Genomic DNA, 26,989 nt, shown 5'->3' with positions numbered 1-26,989 from the left:
CATGCCTTTTGTCTCAGTGTGCCAGACTGAAGGAGAACAGGAGCATCCTTGCAAAAAAGAGGCTTCTGGATCCATTTCCAGAGTGGGCCTGAATTAAGGGAGGAACTTCCAATGCCATGGCTTCTCCATGGTATCTTTTGCTGATCTCATGTTTCAGTTTCACTGGAGCTGATTTCTGGGAGGAGAAATCTGATAGTGAGGATTCAGTGGCCAAGAAAGTGCAGGGTTCCTCAGTGCTGAGTTATCCACAGCTGCTCACTGTTAATAGCTCAGAGAGAGACACAGCAGGACTGCTGGGACAGTGGCTGCCTGTCTCCCTGGCAAAATAGGGAATGTCCAAACTTAAACCTGTATTTTCCTCAGTGGCATGGTATTTCAGAAGAGTTTTTAAAGCATAAAGCATAACTTTAATGTGTCTGTTACAACCAGGAAAAGAGATAAGGGTGAGGGCTGGAACTACAGCACAGCAATGATGAAAGGCATTGGTTTGCATCCTGCTTATGAAAGAGTCACTGATACCCTGCAGTATCAAAACCACAAAACCACATCCAGTTTAACCGATGCTTGTCACCTCTGGGATGACATTTTCCATTCTGATTAGACAGTTGAGAGAGATTTGGAAGCTTTTAGACTTCCCTTGACATATCAAATGTATTGGTTCTGATAACACATCGAAAACCAGCTTATATTATTTAGTGGTGAATCCAGCTCTGGTTAGCAAGAATGAGACAGATCAAGCCCTGTTCTTGCCTGCTTTGTGTTGCTTGTTGAGGTTTCTAGTTAGTCTTTCATGTAAAGGATGCCATTGTGTATCTTCATTATGATATCTGCTTCAAAGTTCCGGGATTTTTTTCAGAAATGAAATGCTTTGGACAGTTTGTTTTGAGCTCACAGCCATTACTGAGGTATAGCTCTAGGTAAACTGTTTAGTACTTTCAGAAGACTTAGTAAGGTTGTAGGACGAGGATAGGAAAGCCTCTGGAGCCTGAATTCCAGATACACGTGAGATATCAGCTGTTGTGGTGTGATTCTTGGGGCTGTCCTGTGCAGGGCCAGGAGCTGGATTTTGATGATCCTTGTGGGTCGCTTCTAATTCAGGATATTCTGTGATTCTTTGAGTGATTGTTTTTTTTTTCATCTGCCAGTCTGCTTTTATTTTACCTTAACACAATTATGTTTATTTGTGATCAGGAAGAAAAGTGGCTTTACAAATACATCTTCCTCATGTTACTTCCAATCTCTCTCATGTTACTCCCATGTTTCTACTTTGTTAATTAGAAAAACATTACCTATTCTGTAACCAAGGCAGCATTTTTAAATGCACTTGGACAGTAATTAAAACCAGAGTATGCAAACAGGTAAAGTACCTGCATCATATTTCACTGGAGATATTCAGGTGGCATAATTTTACATGCAGATATGCAAGATATATATGTGTAAAATGTAGTTGTAAATATACATATATACATCTTCGACCAGGCAGCTGGCCACAGGATGAAAGGATACAGTCTTAAGCTGCTCTAGGGGGCTTTAAGTTTGCCATGAGGAAGAATTTCTGCCAGGTTGGATAATCAGCCATTGGAATGGGCTGCCCGGGGAGGCGGTGCAGTCCCCGTCCCTGGAGGCGTTTCAGGAAAGCCCGGACGTGGCACCGAGGGACATGGTTTAGTTGACGTGGTGCCGTTCGGTCATAGGTCGGACTCGACGACCTCAGAGGTCTTTTCCAACCCGATTCCGTTTTTTAAGCACATAACGAAGAAAAACAAGTATCCCTTTAGTAACTGGGCTCCGTGTTTGGAGCGGGATGGATACCCCGGGCCGAAGGAAGCTCCGTGCCAGGCCGACCGCCCCGGGACGCCTTTCGTCCCCGCCGGGAGGGCACGGCCCGGCCGCGGGCGCGGCCTCGCTGCCCGCACTGCGCAGGCGCGGCCCGCGCCGGGCGGCCTCAGACGTGGCACTCGGGCGCGTGAGGCGGCGGGCGCGCGGCCGCAGGTAACGGTCCCAACCGGCCCCGGCGGCTGAGGGCACAGCGCGGGGACAGCGCGGGCGGCGGCGGGGCGGGCACGGGGCTGCGGCCGCCCTCAGCAGCGCCGGGCCCGGGGGCTGCGCCCGGCCGCCAGCGGCGGAGCCCGGCCCGGCACAGGTACCGACTGCCGCGGGGCGGGCGGTGGCTCCGAGCGCGGGGCCGGACCTGTTTCGAGCTTACGGCGGCTGAAAGCTCCTAGGCGATGGGGATAGAAAAGTTACACGAGTGCAAAGATGTAGTAAAGCTCGGCAGGCTTGGCAGGGAACGGAAAAAATTAGATTTTGCTTTCCTAGCTTGGTTGGCGATGTGGTACCGGAGAAGAGCCCAGAAGTAGGTGTGTGGCTGTGCTGCATGCGGTGTGTGCGTGCAGCGATGCTCGCCCTGCCTGTGTGAGCCCCTGCAGATGGAGGCGCGCCCCGGGAGGGCACCGCACCGACCCTGCCTGGGACGGGCACCGCACCGCTGCCCCAGGACGTGCTGGGGAGCGCAGTGTCTCCGAACAAATACAAAGTTGATACTTCTCCTTCAGGGAGCTAAGGACTCGAGTTTTGTTTCTGTTGTCCTACTTCTGCTTGCGCGTAGTTAACTTTTACATCTTCCCAGAGAGAGCAGAGCGTTGCATAGGTGCAGCGATCCTCTGAAAAAGGTGACAGTCTATTCGGTAATAGAGGCCAGTTAAATTCTGCAGCTGTTCCTCAATGCTGGTGTTGTTCCCCAGGTTATGGGTTATAAGGTAAACTAGTGTTGAAACAGGGAGGGAAAAGTTTTCATGACCTTCTGTATGAGCTCTTCATGGTGTGGCGGTGTATTCACACCCCCACGGTTAATTTCTGAAATCCTCACAGTCCTTCAGGCAACCTTAAAACACTCATTTGTGATAGTTGGTATATATACCTATCCTGAGAGGAGAATAAGTATCCTTGGTGCTAAATAGAGTCTGGAACTGTGTTGAAGAACTTGTATTATTTCATCTGTGCTTAGAGCTTCTGTCTCACTTCAGCACAACCTCTCTGTGTTTATACTGTCTGTGGGAAGTTTGACGTGGCAAGATTTTTTTTTTTCTTGTGTGTGTGTGAGTAAGCTGTGGAGGAAGTAATTTCCTCTGAATGTTCTTGCATCTTAAGGTGCAGCTGCCTCTAAGTGAAAGTCTCTTCCTTTACATAGATATAAAGTATGTATATGTCTGTGCTGGTGTGTAGGTAATTTAATGCTAATTTAGTGTTTTTTGGAGCAACTAAAACTCTCATTGCCATGTCTTTTCTGATGGAGGTGGGGGAGGGAAGAAGTTGCAGCTGGCTTCAGCAAGCCTCTGATTAAACATTTTTCTTTCTTCTCCCTGTGTTTACCTTGTTAGCCCATAAATAGGAGAAAACTCTATAGGATTAACTCCTGGGAGCAGTTAACCACTGCAACTGAGAAGTCTTGTGCTGCAGTGGGGAGTGTGGAGAGGGCCAGGCCCTGTAACCAGCTCAGAGGGATTTCTTGTCTGATGTGGATGATCAGTAAAACTGTTGAGGTTTTTTCTTCAGAAATAATCTGTTTAATTTGGGAAGCCTAGAAATGGGCTTTCTGGTAGGGGTAACTTTTCTCTACTGACATGTGCCAGTGCAGCATAAATTCATCTGTGTGTTCTTGGAGCTGTAATTTCAAGGTGCCTTTGTGTGTGCTTCTGAAACCCAGTTCAAACCCAATTCATGTTTAATTTTCATCCAATTTCCATGTTTAAAGATGACTCCATGGCTCGAGTTTAAGAATGTCAAGTACAGGTGGCTGGGAAAGCTGTTTCAAAGGAACACTCAACACCTGAAATGCTAATTTATGTTGTGTATTTCTTTGGGATGACTGGCTTTTGTGCTTGGGACACTACAGGAGTAGTAAATGCTTGTTCAGGTTGTATCCTCAGCATTTCTCATAACAGTTTAATGTGGGCCTCAAGAAAGTGGAATTCTGTTATTGTTAAATTAAGTCTGCTATCATAATGGAAGCTCTCATGGAAAAGAGGAATCTTGTTGTCAAGGCTGCAGAGTGTACAACTTTAATAACTTTTCAGATCCTTGGAGGCAAGGGCACTGTATCTGAAAACTAATCTGGTGAAATACAATCATATGGTTTGTCAATGCAGGATTCTTCAGATTTTTTGCTTCTAAAAATGAAGGCAATTACCAGGACACTCTTTCCTGAAAGTTTTCTAAAATGTTACCCTGTCCTGTTAAACAAAATCTGACTCCATGAAAGAAATTACATATCTTGTGAATACTCTCACCATTAAAAAACTCTCTGAATTGCTGTCTATCAGACTTTAGGGGTTGCTTGTTTCATTTATTTAACAACAACAGGATCAAGATGTGAAACTTGTGGAGAAGATGCCTGCTAACAGCAAGGGCAGCATGCAGTGCTGTTGAGGCCATACTGCCTCAGCTGTCCCTCATGGAATGCCTTGTGCTCAGTTTTGGCACACTGGGGAGTTCCTCAGTAAAAAGGCTGCTCAGGCCTGGGCCACTAATGCAGAAGACAACCAGAATTAGGAACTCTCTGTATCCTGTACTTTATTCTCTGTTTCACCAGCATCAAAAGCAAGGAGTCTTCCATCACTTGCTTGGAGTGGGTTGATGCAGAAGGTTTGTAAAAGGTTTGGTGGAAAACTGGTGTTGTATTCCACACCTCCTAAAGGTGTGCTAAAATAAGGTGTGCTAGCACAGGAGAAGCATTTGCTAGGTGGAGTTTTTTGCTCTGGTCACTCTGCCTTTCCTGATTTCTCAGTGAGTTTGGCTTCTTTGGCATGGCTGGTATTTGAGGAGCAGGAGTCACAGTGTATTTTCCATGTGCAAATGTTGAAGTCAAGGCTCTTCCAGTAAAAAGAATAGTTTGGGAATTTCCTTCGAGAGTTTTTTCCATCTGCACATCCATTGCTTACAGTTCTCTCTGTGAGCTTGAGATAGGTGAATCCCATTTAAATGCAGCATGTGGTAGTGCTGTGGAAACTAAATTATCAAGTAAAAACAATATTTGCCCCTGACTTCAGGTCATTTTTTGCCTTCAAATGTGTCTTGTATCTTTTTTGGGGGGACAATGCAATTCACAGCCATTTAAAATACAGAGAGTGATGAATATGAGTGAATGTCATTTTCCTTTTTGCAGGTTGCTGTAGAGGACACAATACTTGGAATGAGAAAATTGCCATCATGAGTCAACAAGGTTATGTTGCAGCTCCTCCATATTCCCAATCCCAGCCAGGAATAGGAGGTTTTGGACCACCCAGTTCTTCAATTCATTATGGACATTATGGGGACCCTAACTCTTCATATTCAGCACCTCCACCAGGTATTATTTTGGCTTTAATTTTTTTTTCAGACTCTACCTTGGTATCCTGGTGTTTTGCATCTCTTTCTATCATGTGTAAATTTTACACTGATACTGCAAGTGGAAACAGAAAAAAAGTTTTACCCAGTTTCTCTAAAAAGACAGCAGGACTTGCGTTCCTCTAATCAATTGCTGAATATAGTGAGAATTCTGATAGAGATGCTTCTGGTAATTGACTTACTAGAATACTTGGGGTATTAAATTACTCTAACATTAAAAAAATCATCTGGTATGAAAACCAGTACTTACCCCAAGTACTCTAAGGGAAAGCAGTTCAAGAAATACAGTTTCTTGAAAGGTTGCTCATTCAACACTGCTGTTTACATAAATCACAGTTTCTCCACAGTCACTATACTAGGTCTGAATTAGGAACAGTTTTCAGCCCAGAGAGAGATTCTACATATGGAAGCTCTTTTTGTTTTTACTCTAACAAGTTGTCTTAAGTTTCTATTCTTACCTTGGCCTCTGAAATCAAAGGGACCTCTTGTTTCTGCCTTGAAGTATAACTGGATGACAAGGAATTAGCACTGCCCCAAACTGGCAATTGCTGTGTCTGTTTGTTCATTGTTTTTTTTTTCTTACTGTTCCTCTTGGGTTCTTTGCTGGAAAGTTATGAACTGCTGTTTGTTTGCTTTTTACTCTCTCTAAGTTTTTTGTATCTGCTTTAATAACTGAGCAGAAATCTGTGCTTTCCAACAGAATCACTGAGATTGGAAGGGAACTCTGGTCCAACCCCTTTACTTAAGCAGGGTGACCCAAACCTGTTATTCTTAATGCCAGAGCAGAGCTGCACACTTGCATTTCTTGCCCATCTTGTTCTTTTTTACAGGGTTTTACATAAAAGTGCTTAATCTTTTGCAGGTGTGTCCAAATCAACTGTGCCTTTTGGATCTCCAGCTCCTGTTGGGCCTCCCCCACCTGGTGCACAGCAATTCAGCCAGACCAGTTTCCAGAATGGCTCTGGTACACCAGGACAGCAGCCACACAGGTGACTGGGAAGGATCAACACTTGAGCTGTTTGACCTCTGTTACCTCTCTGTGAAGGAGGCAGGAATGGGCAGGGGAGAAAACAGGGACAGGTGAAAGCTGTAGAAAGAAATCTTTGCAAAAAGATTGTATGAGGGGGTAGCCAAGCTTTATTACACAATATTTGTGTTGCAGGTAAATATAAGTCAATATTTGTGTCAATATGCAGCTCTTTTATTTAATTCTGTCAAATATTAGTTATTTTCCACATTTCCCAGGAGTGGCAAAATTAGTTTGTGTACCCATAGCTCCTTCAGTTTTAGTGAACTTTACACCATTTAACAACATTCTTCTTGTAGTTGGTTGAAATCCTAATCTCCTTCTGTGGTTCTTAGTTTTTGTGTAGTTATTTCATTTTCTCTGTGGGAAGGAGGACCCAAAAAGACTGGTGATCAGTTGTTCAAGATGATGTACTCATGCATAGGGAGAAGTGGTGGTTGTCCTGAAGATGACAAAACAGGGTAAATAGAGTCAGGTTGACATGGATCTAGCAAAATACTGATTCTCTACTGTAGCTTCCCATCATTGCCCTGACAGCTGCACGTCTTCTGTTCTTCACCTGGTCTTGGTTTTTTTTTCAGAATTGCTCAGAGCTGCTGTTCTAGGCCAGGAAGTATCTAGATAAATTTTCGAGTACAGCAAGCTCTACTTCTCTTTAAATAGCTGGGCTCATCCTCTGTTTTACATGGAAAATCCATGTTGATGGTCTCTGGGACATAGCCTGGGATCTTATTTTACCAGAGTGAAATAGTCTGGTAGAAAATGCCTTTGTAAGCCATGTGTGTGTTACTGCTTTCTTTGGTTATTTTTCCTGCATTCATGTTTTCCATATCTGATAGTCATGAAGTTTTTCTCTACCCACATCATCTTTTTTCCTCTACTACAGAGAAATCCTCAAACATTCCTCACTTCCTTTTCTTCTCTTCACAGATTTTTCTCCTAATCTTCTTCATCCATCCCTGGTAGGGAGTCTTTCTTTATAAGCTTGGAAAGGCAATGAAGTGCTGTGATATGTTCAGAAGCTTGTGTTTCTTAATCTTCAGGCTTATAGTTATTACTGCTCTCACTTTGCCATGCAATACCACTCTGCTTCATTTCTAACAAGTGCAGACAAACATGGACTGCCTGGTTTTATTAAACAAGTGTGCAATCTCTGTGTCCTTTGTGTATTTCAATACAAGTGTACAGTGTCTGAGCAGAATGTGGGCATACTCCATTAGGGTTTTGTCCTAATTAATTGTTTCAGCACCATCTTGAGGAGGTATGAGATCTTTTGAGAGTTGTGATTGTTTGATGTAATTTTTTTGCAAAACTGCACTGATTTTTTCCTTTAGGTTTCAAGGCCCTTCACCTCCAAGTAACACAGGACCTTCCTATCCTCCCTACAATCATCAGTCCCCAGCAGCCTTCCCAAGTACTGCACCTGCTTCCCCTCCAGCACAACTTGCTGACCAGCTCAGCAGCATGCAGATAAATAGCTACGGTAATTGGTTTATCTAATTGACTTCTTCTCAGTTACAGCATTAACACTATGATCATTAAAACTCACTGAACTTCTGTATAAACAGAAAATGAGACCTTTGACCACCATCATTGGCTTAAGTTCTTAGCATTTTATCTCATCCAGTTCCTTAAATGAGTAGTATTGGGTTAAGTCTCAATTGATGTTTGACAAACCTTCCATTAAATTCTGATAGCCCAAAAGTTGTTTCTCAAAATACTCAGTGAATGTGTCAGTAGCAGCCAAGGCATGAACAATAATATGCAGACAGGATTTAATTTTTCTCAACTTTTTATGGGTTCTCTAGTTACAAAAATATTTTCTTTTCTTGTCTAAACTTTTTGAGTTTTAATCTAAATTTATCTACATTTATTTTGATGTTATACCATCTCAAACCTAGGCCATAAAGATGTGATCATGTGATGCTTCCATGTAAATGACTTCCAGCAATGAATGCTGATATGTATTTAAATTATGCAAAATATATTATATAAACAATTTTAAAACAATTGTATAAAATACAGTGTTCTCATGTTATGTACTGGGAGGCTTGAATTTTACATGTAAAGATTTTTTTTCAGTTAACATATGTGACAGAAGATGTATTTCAGTGTTTGTATATGAACACATTGTTCTTTTGCTTCAAACTTAATATTGGTTATTCTTCTAGGTCTCTTTAAAGTTGTGTTGTCTTTGGGGGAAAATCTGATTTTAAAATGTAGGTTTTGTAAAGTAATAAGTGTTTACAGATTGTAAGTCTCAAAAAATTTCTCTTTTCAGAGTCCTCTTAATTCAAATTGAAATCTGAATCTTATAAACAACAAACAGTTCCTTGCCAGTGTCTACAAAATAATTCCCACATGTTTCATCTTTTAGTATCAAGTGGGTTTATTTTCCATCAAACCTGTAATGGTGAAATACCAGTAGCAGACTAACAAAAACATGCCACATAAGAGGAATGGATTATTGAGCAAAAAGAGTGTTGTTTCACATTCTGAAATGAAGTAGTATTTTGAAAGTTGAGTGACCTATGTGTGTTGTAGTGAAGAACTGTCCAACTCTGGCTTCTCTCACTCTTTCCCCATGTACCCCAGCTGCAGGGTTTTATTGCAAGTAGACCCAAAAGAAATAAAATGACTGAATCAGCCAAGGCCTAAAGCACGATTTGTCCTGTGGTCAGACACACAGAGTCCCAGGCAGCGCTGTCAGCATGGGATCCAGTGTTGCCTGTATGCCATAGAAATGTGCTGAGCAGAACCAGAGCACCTTTGCCACAGGTTTGGGAGGTTTTCATTCCTGACTCACCTGATGTCACCTCTCTCTCAGGTCCTGGCGCTGCTCCAGGCTCTGCCGTGTCTCCCGGGCACCCGGCGGCTTTCCAGGGCCCACGGCTGCTGCCCCCAGGCCAGCAGCAGATGGGTTTGCCTCCTGCAGCACAGCTGCCTCCTCCACCAGCAAACAGTGCCAATGGCCTTTGTGCCCAGCCAGTATTGCCTCCTGTGGCCAGGCAGGGTGCAGTCCCTGGGCCTGTCCCTCCAAATCCCAACCTGCAGCACCTTCCGGGACAGCCTCCAGGGCCTGGACATCATCCTCAGCAAGGTAGGGAAGGATGTTTGTTATGTGGTTGAAAACAAAGTGTGCAGGAGCAATCACTGGTGGAACTGTGTCCATTCATGACTGAATCTTCAGCTGACTGGGGAAAATGAAATATGAGCTCCCTTTCTGTAGAAGGGAAGGATGTGCATTGTCAGTCAGTACACTTGAGACAGGCTCTGCTTTTGCTCACAAGTTTACCACTCTGTTGAGACTGTACAAGAAAAAGGAGATTAATTAGGATCAGAATCAGAATTAGTGGTTAGTAATTGGTGAAGGCACACCACACTACAGGAAGGTGTTTTTCTTACACTTTGTTAAGGTATAGGTTGCTTTCTGTCTTGTAGTAGTGTCATAAGTAGCTTTCAAAAATGCTTTGCTATAGCAATAATGGATTGTAACTGAATACAAAAAGCCAACTAATGATATCAGTTTGCATTGACTGATGTTAGTGGAGAGATTGTCTGAGGTAATGGCCTGGTGTGAGTAGCTGTGCTAATCTCTACTAACTGTCCTACTTGACATAAACCTGAAAACTTTGGAGCCCAAGTTGTCACATCTGGTGTTGGTCTTACTTTTTAAAAACACAAAGCCAAACTGAGCCACAGAAATCCAGTTCTTTTAGTTGCTGAGAACAGAGGGGAAAGAGGAGTTGCACTTAGCTGAGTAAGAATTAATTGCATGGCAGAAGTTGATGCTAACCATTGATAATGGAACTTGAATACTTCAAATGAATTATCATTTGTAACTCTGCAGCAAACTATGGTCCTCAGATGGCAGCATCTCAGCTGTCCTATCCTGGTGCTTTTCCTGGTGGTCCAGCACAGCTCTCAGGCCCACCACAGAAGAAGCTTGATCCTGACTCCATTCCAAGCCCAGTAAGTAATGTGGCTCTAATTTTTTATAAATGTAACTTGCTGCTGCATTTAAAATAAAGCAATGATAAATGCTCACATTGTGTTTGTTTTAGCTGGTCAGGTTTTGTGTAACATACTTCGGCACTTACATGTGACTTACATGGCTTGGTTCTCAACATACCTTCTAATTCTTGCAGTTTCTAATTAATGCAGTTTTGTACACTGTGCTGTCAGTTTTGGATCAATTAGTGTATGAAATTAGTTGGAGTACTGAAGAGGCTTTATAACTTTATCTAACATGGGATACTAGTACATGAGTATGTCCCAAATAGTTTGTAGGAAATACTTCACTAGGAATTCCCAACAGGATTCTTAATGAGACAGTGACCAGTACTGAAGAACTGCTTGTGTTCACTGCAGCTTATCACCTTTCCTTTTCATCTGAAAAGTTTGAAGGCTTGAACTTAGTACCAGATACCAGAAGTAGGATTTGTACACCATACAGGTACATGAACTCTGGAAGTGCAGTCCTGGCAAGGCTGAGAAGTCATGTGCTCAGAAGCCACTTTGCCTTTTGATTTCAAGAGTTTCTCAGGCAACTGGAATTATTTGCCTGAGCCATCATTTCAGTTGCTGCAGCCTCGTGAAGATTTCAGTAGCCGGGAATATACCTGGTGCTTAAGCTGCATGCAGGCTGGAGAGGCTCAGCTGTTGAACACTGAGCACTGGTGGGACAGTGTCTCTTCTCAGGATGGTGCTAGAGAAAAGGAGGTTATGGTTGCATCCATCTTTCTGAAACAGTCTAATTGGTGAAAGGGCTGCTCAGGCACAGGCAGCATTTACTTCTTTATTGGAAACAGCTGATGGAAATAGAAAGCAATAGTGTGCTAAACTCATGGAGAAAATGTTCTGGTGCCCACACTTGGGGTGGTTCTAGCAATCACCTGGACGGGTCAGAGAGTCCTCAGAGAGTCAGAGTTCTTGAAGCAGCTTCAACCTAGAACTTGCTACTTTAAAAAAATGTTTTCACCACTGCACAGCAGGCTAGTCTGGGTGAAGGAATTTTACACTTCTCACTGAGGCAAATTTGCTGTACAGGAGAAACATTTTTGCAAAAGCCTCACACTGTTTAGTATGAAACTATCTTGCTTCTTTAAATTTGGGTATTCTTTTGTCCTTCTAGAAAATATTTTTTTTTTTTTTAACCCAGTGATGAATTTGATGCAAACCTCCAGTAATTTTGGAAAAGTACTTGTTGATAATCCCTTAGGGGTTAATGTAACAACTGCAATTGCCTCGTTAAAGGCAATTTTTAACTGAAAAACACTGTGTTAAAAAAACCCTGAATCAAGTGTCTGTATAAATAACAAATGCCCTTAAGTCAATCATTCCTAGTGTTTCAGTGCAATGCTTTTTACAGTAGAGGGATAAAATGATCTTGTGTAATTAAAAAAAAAAGGGCAGGGAGGGAAGGAGGTCTGGCATGAAAACATGGGCTGATGTCTTGTTTCAATTATGCACACAGTATAAACAGCCTTGACTGCAACAGCCATGTTAAAATAGGTTAAAAGGTTTGTTTAAGCCTTACAGAGAGGATCTGAAGGAATGTTTGAAAGAAACATGATCTGGGTCAACGTCTGTAAAGGACAAAAAGCTAATTCAGAACGAGGAATAAGTATGACCATGTGTATTTCTGTTGTTATATTTACATTATGTAATTATAGTAGTGTTGCCAGATAAATTTACTTCTTATCTGTAGCCATTGTTGATTTATATTTCTCTTACATATGTTAGAGGCTGATATGTACCCTGACAACTTCTATGAAAACTTGCATCTGGACTTTGTCAACAATTATTTCCAAGAACAATGATATATTTAGGTCAGTTAGCTGCAGAATAGCATGGCACATTGATCCTTTGCAGAGCTAAGTCTCAGAGTGGTTTGCTTTCTTCAGCCAGTGGACCTTTTTAGAGCAAAACCTTTTTCCTTCTAATGCAAGAGTTAGCTATAAGTATACAAGCCAGGGAGGCAGGGAAAAGTAATCAAGCAGAAGATCTAACAAGCTCTCTGAGGAATGTCTTGTATATTTAAATTGCAGCACAGAAAACTTTATTGATAAAAAAAAATTATAGGCCCCAGACTATTTTCAGTGTGTTAGGAAATACCTCTTGGACATTGATCAGTAGACTCCATGCAACTAATTTAATTTTTCTTCTCTGTTTGCTTTCCAACAGAAGTTCCCTAGCTATTATTAGAAGTTCATGTGCACTGTAAAGACACAATTCCATGAGGTACCAGCAGCAGTGGCAAAGCCAGTTTGAGAAATTCCCCGTCTCATTCCTCTTGCCTCCCACAGCTGTTTGGCTGCACTCTAAACCAGGTTGCTGAGGAGAGAGGAGGAGTGATGGTATCAGTGATTGGATTTCTGGTGTGGAACAAAATACAGTTTTACATAACTTTGATTGTATCCTGAAAAGTGTCAGCATTAAACCTGAGTGAGGGATGTGCAGAAGTAACAGGGAGCAGCCTATGGGAAAGGAATTTGGGCAGCCAAGTCAGCTGCATAAATATTTCCTGACATTATATTGTAAATTGTTATAAATGAGGCTTCAACCAGAGTCTTTCTTTGTGTAGATCTTAGCCTGTTCAGGAGTGTAGCTGGATGACTTACCTTCCTCATGCTGTTCTTGCTTTTCACTCATCAGATCCAAGTGATTGAGAATGACAAGGCTGCCAGGGGAGGGCAGGTCTATGCCACAAACACGAGAGGACAGGTTCCTCCCCTCGTCACCACCAACTGCGTGATCCAGGACCAAGGTAACTGTCTTCGTTACTGCTTTGGCAGTCTTCTAGGGGAAATCTAATATAATTAAATTTAAAAAAGGTTAAATTCTCAAATTTCTCATCTGAAAATGATGGTATTTGCTCTAAATTGTACATGAAATTGCAAACTTCATTTGAACAGGAAAAAAGGGGGGAGGAGGGAAGTGGGAGCTGAGTTCTTACACCTTGACTTAACACCTCCTCTACCCTTCCTGGCCTTTCAAAGAATATGAGTAATTGAGACAACTTTGCTTTTTAACTTAAAATTTTTGAAGGTATTACATTTCAAGTTAAAAATCCTTTCTGAAAATTTGAAAGGTGGACATTAGAAAAAGCAGTAAGACTAGACTAGCACTGTTACCTTTTAGGATGTTAATTTCTATTCAAGTGATAGAGGCAGTGTGCAAGCTGTCTAGTTGATGTACACCGGCCAAAGGAAAAATTTATCTGCCTTTGTTTCTGCCTGGAGCCTGGGGTTGCAATCTTCCACGTGCTGCTCTTGACAGCAGGCTCAATATTTTAATATAGGTTAAACTGGTGGTCTTACTCAGCCCAGCAGTAATTTATCAATGCTGAGATAAATTGAATAAAATGTACAAATGCACTGAGATTTTTTGGCATTATCTGAGAATGGGATAAATCTATTCTGATGATCCAAGAAATTCCTTTCAACAAACTGAGCAGAGCTGCAGTTTGTTGGTTACAAAGGGAGCATCAGGAAGCTGATTCCTGAACTCGTTTCTATGCTCTTGCCTGCATCTCACAGCAGTTTCTCCTTGAGGGGCCTGTGCTGAGTGTCCTCTTGGAACTGTGGTGGTGACTTTGCACCCTGTATTTTGCAGTGTAGGTGAGCATGGTGATGTTAAGACAGACACAGTGTTTTCTGAATCAGAGGTAGCACATGAGAGAAGTCTTAACAGTAGAGATCAGTCTGCTTCATCCCTTTGTGTACACTGTTGACACGTCCACTGGGATAGCATCCACGTTTTCTTCTAAGATCGTAGATATGGGATGTTTCCAAGTAATCTCTACTGAGATTGTTCTTGCAAGTAATTGTTGGCTTATTCTTGTCATGTTTAAATCTCTGCTTTAAACTCAGGAAGAAAAGATTGAACCACAGGGAGGGGCAATGGGCTGGGATATAAGGAGCAAAGATGGGTAAAGCCTGCATGGGAGGAAAAGAAGGAATGTGTTGAATGTAGCACGTGCACTTGTTGCTCTGTGTTCTGGTTGTCCTGCTGGGTGCTGGGCTGGGCAGGTTCCTCCTGGCAGCCTCTCAGCTCTCTGTGGTGCTTGCAGGCCACGCCAGCCCCCGGTACCTGCGCTGCAGCACCTACTGCTTCCCGCTGACGGCAGACATGGCCCGGCAGGCCCGCATCCCCCTGGCGGCCGTCATCCAGCCCTTCGCTGCTGTGCCCCCGAACGAGGTACGGGGCACTGCACTCCGCGGGCCTCTGTGGTGGCAGGGAGGGTGTTCTAGCCACACTGGGAATTGGTACCACCAGTTCCTAAAGAGGTGGCAGGAGACTGAGGTGTGCTGGGGTCATGGTCTGACTTCAAAGGACAAAAGTTTTCATTTGGAAAAGGTACAGTAGTGATGACTCCCCTGGATTCCTGGTGTTTCCCCAACTGCCTCTTGTTCATGCCAGCTTTGTTAGTTGCTTACTCTGCTGGAAACTCTGTAGTTTTAGGCAAAGGTATTAAAAGAGGATGACCACAAACTGCATGAAGTTAATTTTAAGATGTGGAGAGTTGGATTTGATGAAACACATTTTTCTGTTGAGATCTTTAGAAAATAATTTCACAATAGACCAAGAAGATAATTGGGGTTTCTGCTTGGATGAGCTGAGTCATAGAAAGAAGACAAATGTAACCAGCCATTTTTAGCACTCATTTGAAGGCGCTAACCTTTTCTCACATAACCATCTCTAATGACCCTCTGTATTCAAAACATATCCCTAGTTCTTCTGCAGATCTGTTCTGCAGTATTCTCTGGTCTTCAAACAATTACCCAGGTTTCCTGGCACCCCAGAGGATTCTATCAGTGGCAGGGATAAATCCATTTTTCTACTGCAGCATTTAGCTACCTCGTCTGTGGGATTATCTTGCTTGGTTTTCATCTGCTGTGTTCTCCATTGCTTCTAAATTCTTCAGGTTCTAAATTGTGCAAGGTCTGCAGAATGCATTTCCTTTTCGTGTCTTACATTGATTTACTCCAGAGTGCTGTGTCATGAGGGAAAAAGCAGGGATTACATCAAAGTTGTAGTATGTGATTGTGTCTTCAAAAACTCCTCATAAACTGCCTGCACAGGAAAGCCTAATTAAAATTGCTAAGACATTCAGTGCTTGGTTTTGCAGTCTGATTTTTCTTTAACTTTGTTTTATTGCTTATAAATTCTTGGTAGGTTTTTTTTTTTAATATATGTTGGAAAAAAGCAGATGTTGCTCTTTATCAGGATGGATAACTTCCAGTCCAGCAGACCTTTGCAGTTTGAGTTGAGAGTATTATTTCAGCAGGGTAGATTGCAGTTATCTTCTCTGTGGTCCACAGGGAAATAGGATGTATTACTGATGGCTCTGCAGATACAAAGTCTCAACATTTGTCTGCTAGACAGCAACTTCGGGTTTTATTCCAGTTCTTGAGGGAAATGTGCACACTTGGCCTGTTGCCCCCCCCCCCCTTTGCATTTTCTCCTAGATGAAGCTCCTGCTGCTGCTTCTCCACCCCTTCACTTTATCAGGCGACCTTTGCTCTCTTCCACCCTTGATCCCAGATTCTGTGCCCAAGTGGCATTTACAAAATCCATTTTCACCTTGGTTCTTCATTTGTGCATCGTGCACTCAGAGTCTGCCTCTAGTCCTTTACATTTCCCACACATGGCTTCCCTATCTCCTGCATTGTGTTTGGACAGGGTGATCAATGAGTTGCTACAATCTAAATCTCTTCTGCATACATCAATTTGCAGTATGCCCAAACATCTGTCCTTGGACAGGTTCAGGGGGGTTTTCCTGGGGTTGCCGAGAAGATGTGCTCAGTGAGCCACCCGTTGTGAAGTGTGAGTGCCCTCGAGCTGCTGCAAAGGTCAGTGGGGTCATTCATCTGGAAGGAGCAGTGTGTTTTTCCCTAGCCTCTCCTTTGGAGGAGCCTGAAAAATGGCTCTCAAAATTGGCAAAAGCCCAGTGTGGAAAATTCTAGTCAGAACAATTCTAGCTTGGTAAAGTTGTAAGAACTAAGGAGATAGTGTTGGAGTGGGAAGAGCTGGGCAGTCTTAGCTGAGGCAGTTTTTCCATGGCTTTGCATGTGCCCTTTGTCTTCACTGCTGCTGCCAAAATAAGTTCTTACTCTTAAGATATCCTAATAAAAATGGTCTTCCATATGGGATTTATAACTACTTTAATTTTGAAAAGCCACTTAATTTGAAAGAACTGGGCTTTTTATAGAGGTAAAATACATTCAGGGGCTTGTGTTTCTGAACTTCCTAGTACGGTGTGTTCTGCCTGAAACTGGTGACTGCAAGGCACAGGAAGTTCTTTGTTTCAGAATATCCACCCTAGTTTAGAGATACTGTTAAAAGGTACTATCTACAGGTGATGCTCATCACGTGCTATTGGGTTACAAGGTGAAATTATGTCTTAATTTCTTTATTTCTTGATATGCAATTTGTTTTACACAATAACTGCAGCAAAATTTAGTTAAGAAAAAAGAAATAGCTAAGTCTTCTGACAGTAGCAGAATTAGGAAAGTGTATGAAAGGGAGAGCCCAGTTGAACAAATCTTAACTCTTTCTTAATTGAACACTGTCACTGTTTGGGTGGATAACTTGTAAATGTAATGGATTTTTTTTAGAAAATAAACTGTCAATTGCCTTCATGGAGACAGTAACTCAGCTGGAAATTGAGTTCTGGGGATTTGCTTCCTTTCACTAAGGATACAAGAGGAGATGGAGATAAAAGATCCTGGGAACTTTCAACTAAAAGGTTTCAATCTGGGGACTTGACAGTATTCTCACACTTTCAGTTGGAAGCTTTTCCAAAGGGGAGAAGGTAATTTGGGATTTCAACAAGTCTGAAAGGCAGATTTAAGTTCATTATTCACTGTGGGTTCTTTTTGGCCAAGTGGAATGTCTACACAGAGAGACTGGTGTCCTGCCTCCAAAAGTGAAGTGGAAAAAAGTGAATATTAACATGCAAAGTGAACTTATTTTAGCTAAGATCTGATAAAAAACTGTCAGGAGCAAAAAATTGCCAAAAAATTGAACAGGGATGTCTTTTTAAGAGGTGTACACCAATTACCTCCATTTCTAGTAAGGAATGGGATACAAGTTATCTCTGTAGGAGAAAATAAGAGCAGAAAGTGAAATCATAATGTTGGTAGATAAGGATGGTAAATGGAAGGATGTCATGCATGTCTTTGAATAAATGTAATGTGTTTCAAGTGATCCCCCAAACAAACAGGGTTTGCCCCTGCAGTGAGAAAGAAAAAAATGAAAAATGTAACCTGGTAAAGCTGCACAATGCAAGTGTTGTGGAGAAGCCATCATTAAAATTGAGACAGTAAAAGGTCACACTGAGGAAAAGGTCACAAATGAAGCTTTACTTGAGAAGTGTGAAATCACACATGAGAATGAATTTAAGGCATTAGTGGGGACCACTGGGTAAAGATGGTTGTAGGGTTGCGTTTGATACCCCAAGAACAGGTGAGGTAGCAGCACTTGGCATGCAGGCACTGAGCCTCAGAAGGGCAGGTGAAAGGGATTTATTCAGAAAACCCTCAAGCTGAAAGTTAGTGGGGGAAAATGCATGGAGGGCACAGAGTCTTTTAGACGTTGCTACAAAAAACCTGCAGCCAATCTAGAAAATCATGAACCAGTGAACATTGCCTGTGCACTATTTATCACTGGAAACAAAGGCTATTAAAACTTTCATGCCTTCCCTCCTCTGCCAGTGTCTTAAAAGCACCACAAATTTCACAGTCTTATCTTTCCAAGTCCATATTTATTATTTCTCAAATGTAACAGTTCATTTTCACTCTCCTGATTTGGATGATCTATGGAAAGTATTTATTTGTTATAGATTGAGAGTACAGTATCATTGTTTGACAGAACTTATTTTTAGTCCACCAGTGCTTTAGCAACAGTCTGTAAAAATAAACTAACTCTCACAGTTATCATCCTAGACCAAGCCCTGCATGAATTTGTTTTGGAGATGGATGAATGTTTCCACAGCCTGAATAAACCATGTGATCTTGATTTAGCATTAATACTACTTGATAGCAAAAGTTAGTTAAAAGAGTATTTCATGTTGTAAAATCCAAAATAAACAATTCAAAATACTTATCTCTAGCTTTAGTTATTTGCCTTCTTTGCTCCTTAATAGTTTTGTGTCATTGTGCTTTGCCATATTCTTTGTTATTTATTTAAATTTATTAGCTTTTAGAAATATTTATTGGTGGCAATCTAATATATCACTTCCATTTTCTCCTCAGTTAATTAATTAGTTAAGAGAATGGAATTGCTTCTCAGAAATGCTGGTTCATGAGCTAAAAGCCATTTTACCTTTTCAGAATAGTGAAATTTGATGAGGCTCGGTGCAGCTGAGCTGTTTGGAAAGCCATGATTTTTACAGAGATGATAGTATGGGTTCCAGGATGGAGCTGTAAGGTCGGCAGCAGCTAAAATTGAGTAAGGTGGATAACTAAAAATGTGATTGACTCTGTGGGACCCAGGTTCTGTTGTCCCTGGTTTCAAGCTAGTGAGCAGGGCAGGCAGGCTGTGGCTGCAGTTTGAGGCACAGCTTTGCACAGACACTCACATTCATTAGCAACTCTGTGCTTGTGCAGAACTTGGATTTGAAGAGAGTGAGGAATGCTTAGTCTGCAAGGTGAAATGATTGCACCTAAACATCCTGCTGAGGGCTCCTTTCTGTAAGGAATGTGTTGATAAGCTGGCTCTGAGGAGCAGAGGTGCTTGCTGATAACACCTCTGCACTGTAAAAAGCCATCATTTGGGGTTTACCCTTTGATTTGTGTCTTTTATTTGGTTACTGATTCGCAGGAGGCTGTTACTGCTTAGAGCATGGGAGCTTGGCTCATTTAAGAGCTTTTAAGGAGGGATTCTGGTGACAGGTTCTTCCTTCAGAAGGGTTACATTATATCAACCAGGTCATGCCTATCTGCATGATGGCTGGCTTGACACAAATGAGGACATCTGTCATGACACCCCTCCATGAGAGCAGAGTTAGCCAGTAAAATTGTCCATAGTGCTGGTAAGATGATAGTTCTAAGGAAATTGAAGAAAAGAGCTGCTGTTGACACTTCTGTCGTGTTGTCAGAATGGATTATTTTGCATGTTCTGGTGTCTGGATTGTCCAAGATCCAACAGGGGGTGATTTTGTCATTGTGTTTGGGTTGTTGTGTTTGCTCTAAAACATGGTGGGAGTAGAAGCCCTGCATATATGATGTATGTAATACATGTTGCTGCATGCCATGCTGGTGTGAGCCTAAACACACATTTTCCAGGTATTAAAGTAAAACCATTTCCAATGAATCCTTGGTGGTGGTCTCGTTTGGGAGAGGACTGAGACTTTGGGCTCATAGTTTTCAGTCTGCTTGGGGCAGGGCCAACTTTGTTTCTCTGTCAAAGCTGTTTTATTTTCATTTTTTCAGCTAACTAGTGGCAGGTCAATGTCTGGGGGTTTTGCTAAGCTCCTCTGAGGCGCCTGACTCTGCCATTCATGGTGTGGAGAGCCCAGAAGTCTCAAGCACCTGCAGGTGCTTCACCCAGAAAGTGTTACACCCCTCTGGAAATTAGTGCCTGTAAGCTTGGTTTCACAATGCCTAATTTAGAGGTGCATAAATCCTGTATTAGATGAGGCTTTCTTTATGGAGTATGCCCTGTGCTAGTGTGCACTTGGTAGTGAATCATTTGGAACTGGATTGCTTCCCAAGACTTCATCATCAAGGAGAAAGTTTTCTGTTAGCTTGTAACTGCACTCTGTAACTAGAATGAGCATTCAGAGGCAGGTTTAGCAATGGCTTTTGCAGCAGAGCTTCTTCTAATTGAATCAAATTTTCTAATTTACTTTCTTCTGTCTTTAGGTTTTTAATGTACATTAAAAAATAGTCCTAAAATGTACCATTTAAAATACTTCTGTGGTATGTTGGTCCCTGCACCACTGGTGTTATGGTAAGGATGTAATTCTGATAGAGCTCAGAGCAGTGACCTGAAAATGTGACATTTATATAAATTTTATTTGTGTTCCAATCGGAGTTCCTGACTGATTTTATACAAATCTGAAATTTAAACCGAGAAGAAGCCTTTATAAGGATGATGTAATGCAGTTTCTGGTAAGTCAGAGACTGTGACTGTCCTTTAGAATTGTAATGGCAGAAGAAAAGTGTGACTCTACAGTAGTACATATAAAAAGGAAATAAAAGTAATAGTTATATCTATTTAATTAACTGGCCAATAATACTGATCATTTGTTTTGCCAACAAAAATGATGCTCAAGTTAAAAATCATTTGGGCCATTGATCTGTTCCTTGAACTTGAGAAATTCAGAGCACACTGGTATTGAGTAAGTTCCAGAGGAAAGGTTTGTATTTTGCTTTTTAAACTGGAGTTGTTCTTGCATATTTTATTTATCTATGCATATTATGCAATGTTGTATTTTGGATGCACTGTGTAAAGGGTGTTATTACATGGAAGTTGTGTGCTTGCTAAATAGAGGCACAGGCCATGTCCTCAGTAGGGCAGCTCTGTGTCCTTCACAGGATTGCTTTCCTCATGTCATGGTTTAACCCCAGGCAGTTCACTCCCCCACCAGTGGGATCAGGGGGAGAATGGGAAGGGTAAAAGTTGGAAAACTGAAATCTTGAGACAAAGATAGAGAAAGCAAAAGCCACACATGCCAGCAAATCAAATCAAGGATATGATCACACTTCCCATGGGCAGCCAGGTGTTCAGCCATCCTCAGGAGAGCAGGGCCCCATCACAGTAATGGTGCCTTGGGAAGACAAACACCAGCATTTCAAGTGTCTCTTTTCCTCCTTGTTCCCCCCATTGCTCCTTGTTCCCCCCTTTTATTTACTGACCATGAGGTCTGGAATATCCCTGTGGTCAGCAGGATCAGCTCTCCTGGCTGTCTCCCCTCTCAGTCTCCTCCCAGTGTGGCACTGTGGAAAGCAGGAAGGGCCTTGGCTCTGGGTGAGCCCTGCTGAGCAGGAGCAGAACCATCTCTGTGTTATCTCCCATGTTCAGCACATATCCATTCCAGGCACTGTGAGGAAAACAAACTGGAACTGAAACTGAACTGTAACTGCAAAGTAACTGTACCCCAGCCCAAAGCAGCACACTGCCAGAACTCGGTTCCACCCAGTTGTGACACTCAGCTGTGCTAATAAAAGAGGGGAAGGTTGCAAGTCCCATACAAATATTATTAATGTTTGAAGGTTCTGGAGTCTGCTTGAAGCATCCCAGCTACTCTAGTAGCAAAAATATTCATGAGAGAGAGACTCAGAGTGGGAACATTGTGACCTGATGTGGTATTTGTGAAGTAACAGTTAGTTTTACTATTGACCTTCAAAACCACCATCCTAGAAAGGACTTGACTTTTTTATAAAGGCCATTAAACTCATCCCAAATGTCCTTGCTACAGAGCTGAAATTGTTCAGTGCTGCTTTTTGTTCACATAGCAAAAATTCTCCTTGTACTTTCTAAGTTCTCCTGTAGCAATTGGCTAGCTCTGGTTGGCTTGGGAATGCAGCATGATGCTTTAACTATGCCCAGTTCTTACTGATCACTGTGGAAATAAATTAATTATCCCTAGGGGTATTTTCACTAATAAATATTGTCCAGGAAAGGCTGCACATAAGCAGAACTGTTCTTTCCATCTCTAATTAAAATAATTCTAAACATTTCTATGCTTTTTTCCCTAATTAAAGTTTCTTTAATATATTTGGCAAAGATAGGAACCATACAGTTCCTGTTGTGAAAGTTCTCAGAAATGCAAACATGAATAGTCAGTTTAAAAAGTCAAAGTAATGTCTTCTAATAAAAGAGAAACAGCCTTGGTTTTGAGAAGGAGGGAAACCTTCCACTCATTAGATTCTCATGCATGATCTCAGCTCAGCAATTGCTCTTCTCTCATATGCTGATAAAATACTTTATGTCTATGGATACACATCTGTCTGTCCATCTGTGTGTGCATAAAAAGGAAAAATTCCCAACACCTGATTGGTCCCTCAAGTTGCTGATAGCCCAGCTGGCCAAAATGGATCTGAAATCCAACGTGGAGTTTTGGTTTTGTTGTTGCTGTGAAGATATGAACAACATTGATAATGTTCTTTCACAGAATTTTCTCTAGGAGAGTGCTGCTTCAGAGGTCACTATAGCACACTTAGATTCATGTATAAACTGAAATAGTTGTTTTGTAAACCTAGAGCTGCACGTTCACTGAGTGCTGTTTGCAGTATTGCTTTATTGCCTGTCCTAAGGATGTAGAAATAGTCACAGCTTTGTATGCATTAAATGGTCTTGGACTTTTAAAACAGAATTGGTGTGCCAAGTAAGCAATTATCTTTGTATTTTACAGGCTGTGCCTGTGTTTTAAACTGTGGTGTTGACCTGATAATTTATTTAGCTAGCTTAAAAAAAATTATGAGAGGACAAACTCACCTTGATAAATCATACAGCACCATACAGTAAGAGACTGGTTCTGTCCAGAAATCGGTATTTCATGCCCAAATTCAGTCTGACATTTTGAAGATTCTCTAGAACTCAGTAGCAGTGATTTGCAGAAAAACAGAAATCATACCTGAATGAGGTGTCTTTAAGAGTTCTGTTTGGTTATCATGTCACTGAAAATCCTACTTCAATTTTAATGTGAAAATCTTATGACCAGTAAAGCTAATCCCTTGTAATTACTACTTAGCATTTCTGTAGAGAAGCCCCTTGAGCCTTGCTGCCTTACTTGTCAGTGGTTTTACAGCTGGTGTGACAATCCTTCCTTAGAGTCTCGGAGCAGGAGTGCAGTGCTGCACCACCTGTGGTACTGATAAGGGGGGAAGTGGAGCTGTGGATTGGCACAGCCCTGAGCCTCAGCCCTGGCATGTGATAGAACCTGTGCTTATCACCCTCAGGGGTGCTAACAGCAGTAGCAGTGATGTCCTGGGGGACTTTGGTCTGGCCCTTGTTCTTGCCCTGGGTTTGTGCCTCTGCAGCACTCCCTCCTGCTGGCTTGAGGTGCCCTGGGCTGAGGCAGGTCTGGCTGAGCTGATGGGTTCCAAGTGCTAACGTTTTGGAAGTGTGTTGTGCGGCACCGTCTCTTGGTTAGCAATTCCACACTCCTGCTTCTGTCAGCAGTTAATCCTGGCTGCTGGCCGTGCCTCCAGGTACAGCCTGTGCCTGCATCCTGAGAGCACTCAGCACTGCAAAGCTGAGAGGGGCTGCAGAGCACTGCCCTGTTAGTGCTTGGGCTCCCAGCCTGGGATCATGACTGCGGAACTTCGGGTGCCTCTCAGGCATGGATAATGAACTTTTGTCCTTTTTCTTTTCTCTCCTTCTGTCCCCTGTATGATACATGTATCATTATTACGTGTATTTTCCCCCATCCCCAAACTTGCACAAATCCCTCTCATGCTGAATAGAGTGTAGTCTGTATTTACACTCTTCACACTGCCAGCTCTGTTCAGTTAATTGCCATATTTCCCTTAAAAAGGGAATGCTGAGTAAGGATTTCAGGGCTAGGCTGAGGTATGATACACAGACAGTGATAAATGGTTTTCTGGGTTTCTTCCTACATACTGGATCATATCCCATGTGCAGGGTCCACTTGAAATTCAGCTCCCATGCCATGGTGTGTTTTGCAGTGCTGTGTATGCAGAGGAATGTGCAGCTTGGGCCTAGAGGGACTTTGAGCAAGAAGGTTTGAACATGCTTTTGGCATTTTTACGTGGTCTGAGAAAACCAGGCTAGAGCCGGGAGAGCCTGCATCACATGGGGGATGCCTTAGCCTTGCTGCAGTCTTGCAAGCAAACAAGGAAATCAATGGAAAAGAAGTGTGGTACAATAAATAGTTGAACCTTGCAGATGAGGTAGTCCAAACTGGCCTGAATCATCAGCTGAGGAGGCTGAGCATGTTCAACATCTGAAAACCAAGAGTAGGCAGAATAACTCATGCCTTCAGAGGGAATGGCTGCTGATAAAACACAGTGGGAACATCACAAAGGGAAATGCTTTCTTGACGTTTTAATGTGAATCAGTAAAGCGACTCAAAACCAAGGGATTATTTGTAGACTGGTTAATCTTTCTCAAAAGCAATCTATGATGATAGAAAAAAAGAAAACAAACCCCTTCAACAGTGCTAGGAAACAGAGACACTTTGGTTCATGACCTAGTTTTTTTTCCAAAAACATCAGTGTTACATTTCAGAATTCTCTTTGGTTATCCAGTGGAGGTTTTTGTCATCTTTTTACTGTGCTAATTAAACCCAACATTTTCCTGGGGCAGCAGTGCCATGCTTGGACAAAGCCTTCTCCTTTGTTCATTAGAAAGTTATGTTGTCTGGCATATATTGACATTTTCCTAGGAATATTTTAGTGACCAGATTTTCATCAATGTAACTGTCAGTAACAACTCTAGAATCATTGCTTACACTGTAAGGGTCTCATAGAGACACTGATCTGTTTATTTTGTTGTCTGAGAAATGGGTCATTTTCTTCAGTATCTGTATGTGCCTCTCTTGTTCTCCAGAGGATCTCTCCCTTAGGACTTTTTCTCTTTCCAGTGCTTTCCCAGAGGTGTGCCATGATGATCTGGAGCTTTAGCACAGTCCTTATTCCTACACTTAAAATTTGCAGCTGTGGTCTACGTCCTGCAGTAAGAATATGGTGATAGTTTGCAGGCATCACCCTCAGGAGCATGTCAGGACTTCATTTTTATAGCAAGCAATAGAAATTCAGCTTTCTCAGACTTTAAAGTGCAGGTTCAAGTCCCTTTGGAAATTTTTATGGATGTGTTTTATCTTGGAGCTGTGCCACCAATGTCTGTTGCTTTGTGATATTTTTCTGACTCCTGAGAGATGGTCTTCCTGAAATATTTCCAAAATAAAACTCCTCTTATTGCAGCTACATTTGGGGTAAAGTTATGGTTTATCAGATCAGTGCTCAGGGCTTGCACTTCAGTGGGGCCTCAAGGTTCCAGAGAAATATAAGTTTGTGCAGGTCCCTTGCAGCATTTTCCATCTTCTGCCCAATCCTCCTTTGCTTTAACATAAAATTACAGTGTTGTGCCTCCCAGCAAAACTGGGAGATTTGTTCTGAGACAAGAGAGAGAAAATGCTGATACTTTGTTGGTGGAAAGGCAAAAGAAACAGGAGTATTGCATTTACTGAAAAAAAAACCCAACAAAAAAACCCCAAAACAATTCAAAACCCCACCAAAACCAAAAGAGAACCAGCCCCCCCACAAATATAAAAAACTCTTATTAAATTTTACCCCATCCCCTGCTGCTATGAGAGTTTGCCACTGATTTTGATGGGAGCATAAAGAGATCTCTCTGCTTTTTCCTCTGGTGTACAGTGACATCTACAGAGAGTGGAGCACACCAAACAAGACTTTCCCATTCTGTATCACTTTTTTTTTCACTCTTTTTCTTTTATGTATCCTTAATTTAAACTCAGGACTTTTTACATGCACAGTATTACTTATCTCTGTACGTTCCCACAGAAATGTACTTTATTTTAAAAGTTGTTTTACTATGACAGAAATGACTTTGATGTTTGGAAGTGCAATAGCAGTTTGCACACAGAAATAGAAATCCTTTCTCGATTGGGTGGTGGGATGCTGGGCTCTGCAGTGCAGTGCACTGAAAGGCAGCTTTTTGGAGATGAAGTTTCTTTCACAACTTCATTGTTCTCATCAAGAAGTGAATTTTGAGTGCTTTTGGTCTGAGTTATCATGCAGATAGCTTTTCCATTACATATTTTAATTATTGAAGTAATGTTCTGAAGTGTTAAAGAAAACACTTCAGATTTAAAGATGTAAATTTCATTTAATTTCTAAAAATTCTGATTAATAAATTAGTTTAGGAGGCCAATAGGGCTGCTTTAAAATAATGGTTTTTAGACAAACTCCTTAATTCTGTCATGTACGTTTTTAGTTGTCATTTCTTGTTTTATTTTTTTTTCTCTTAATTTTTTGTCTTCAAGAAGGTAATTTATTACATGTGTGTAAGAATGTAGATACTTGAGCTTTGAACTTCATGGCATTTATTTTTTTAATTGTTCTTGTTTATGCCTTTTATGTAAAAGTCTTAATTTTGATATATCAAAATGTGAACATTTTTGGGGAGTAATTTTTTCTTGGATATTAAATATTAAATATATCAAACCAAGGTTGAAAGTTACTGCATCAGTATGTATAAATACATCAGGAGTTGGTTTAGTCTTGTTTTTTTTCCCATACCAGGTCAGATGTTATGATAATATTAACTGCAAACCAGATCCAGGTCTCATTAAATTAATACAGCAGAATGATAATCAGAAAATTGCCAAGTAATGAACAAAACCCAGAACTTTTAAACCTTATTAAGCCATTGTGGCTGATGAGCAAGTTTCATGGCCAAGGCTTTTCAATGTCTGAAAAATGACCCTGATGTTTGCCAGCTGGCATTATTGGTTAATTTGGGTTAAACTCAATTTACAAAGAGGAAAGAACACAAAGTAAAATAATATCTCAGTGGAGCAGGAGGGAGCACTTAAAACCCATGTAGTAAAAATCTACTTGTATGTAGAAAATCCTTGGC

The 26,989-nt window shown here is 41.6% G+C and overlaps 1 protein-coding gene across 1 annotated transcript in view; it reads left to right on the top strand.

Annotated features, from left to right (window-relative positions):
- Positions 1-1,924: 1,924 nt before the first annotated feature.
- Positions 1,925-26,989, top strand: part of SEC24D (SEC24 homolog D, COPII coat complex component) — a 43,744-nt gene continuing 18,679 nt past the window's right edge. Inside the window, exons 1-8 of the mRNA XM_058803007.1 lie at positions 1,925-1,992; positions 5,165-5,347; positions 6,248-6,374; positions 7,747-7,895; positions 9,240-9,512; positions 10,263-10,384; positions 13,070-13,181; positions 14,487-14,614. Of these exons, the coding sequence (XP_058658990.1) occupies positions 5,209-5,347; positions 6,248-6,374; positions 7,747-7,895; positions 9,240-9,512; positions 10,263-10,384; positions 13,070-13,181; positions 14,487-14,614 (1,050 nt within the window). The 5' untranslated portion in view covers positions 1,925-1,992; positions 5,165-5,208. The remainder of the gene's footprint in view (positions 1,993-5,164; positions 5,348-6,247; positions 6,375-7,746; positions 7,896-9,239; positions 9,513-10,262; positions 10,385-13,069; positions 13,182-14,486; positions 14,615-26,989) is intronic.

The sequence above is a fragment of the Ammospiza caudacuta genome, chromosome 4 (genome assembly GCF_027887145.1).
Source record: "Ammospiza caudacuta isolate bAmmCau1 chromosome 4, bAmmCau1.pri, whole genome shotgun sequence".
In the NCBI taxonomy this organism is placed as follows: domain Eukaryota; kingdom Metazoa; phylum Chordata; class Aves; order Passeriformes; family Passerellidae; genus Ammospiza; species Ammospiza caudacuta.
This window is presented reverse-complemented; position numbering and strand designations above follow the sequence as displayed.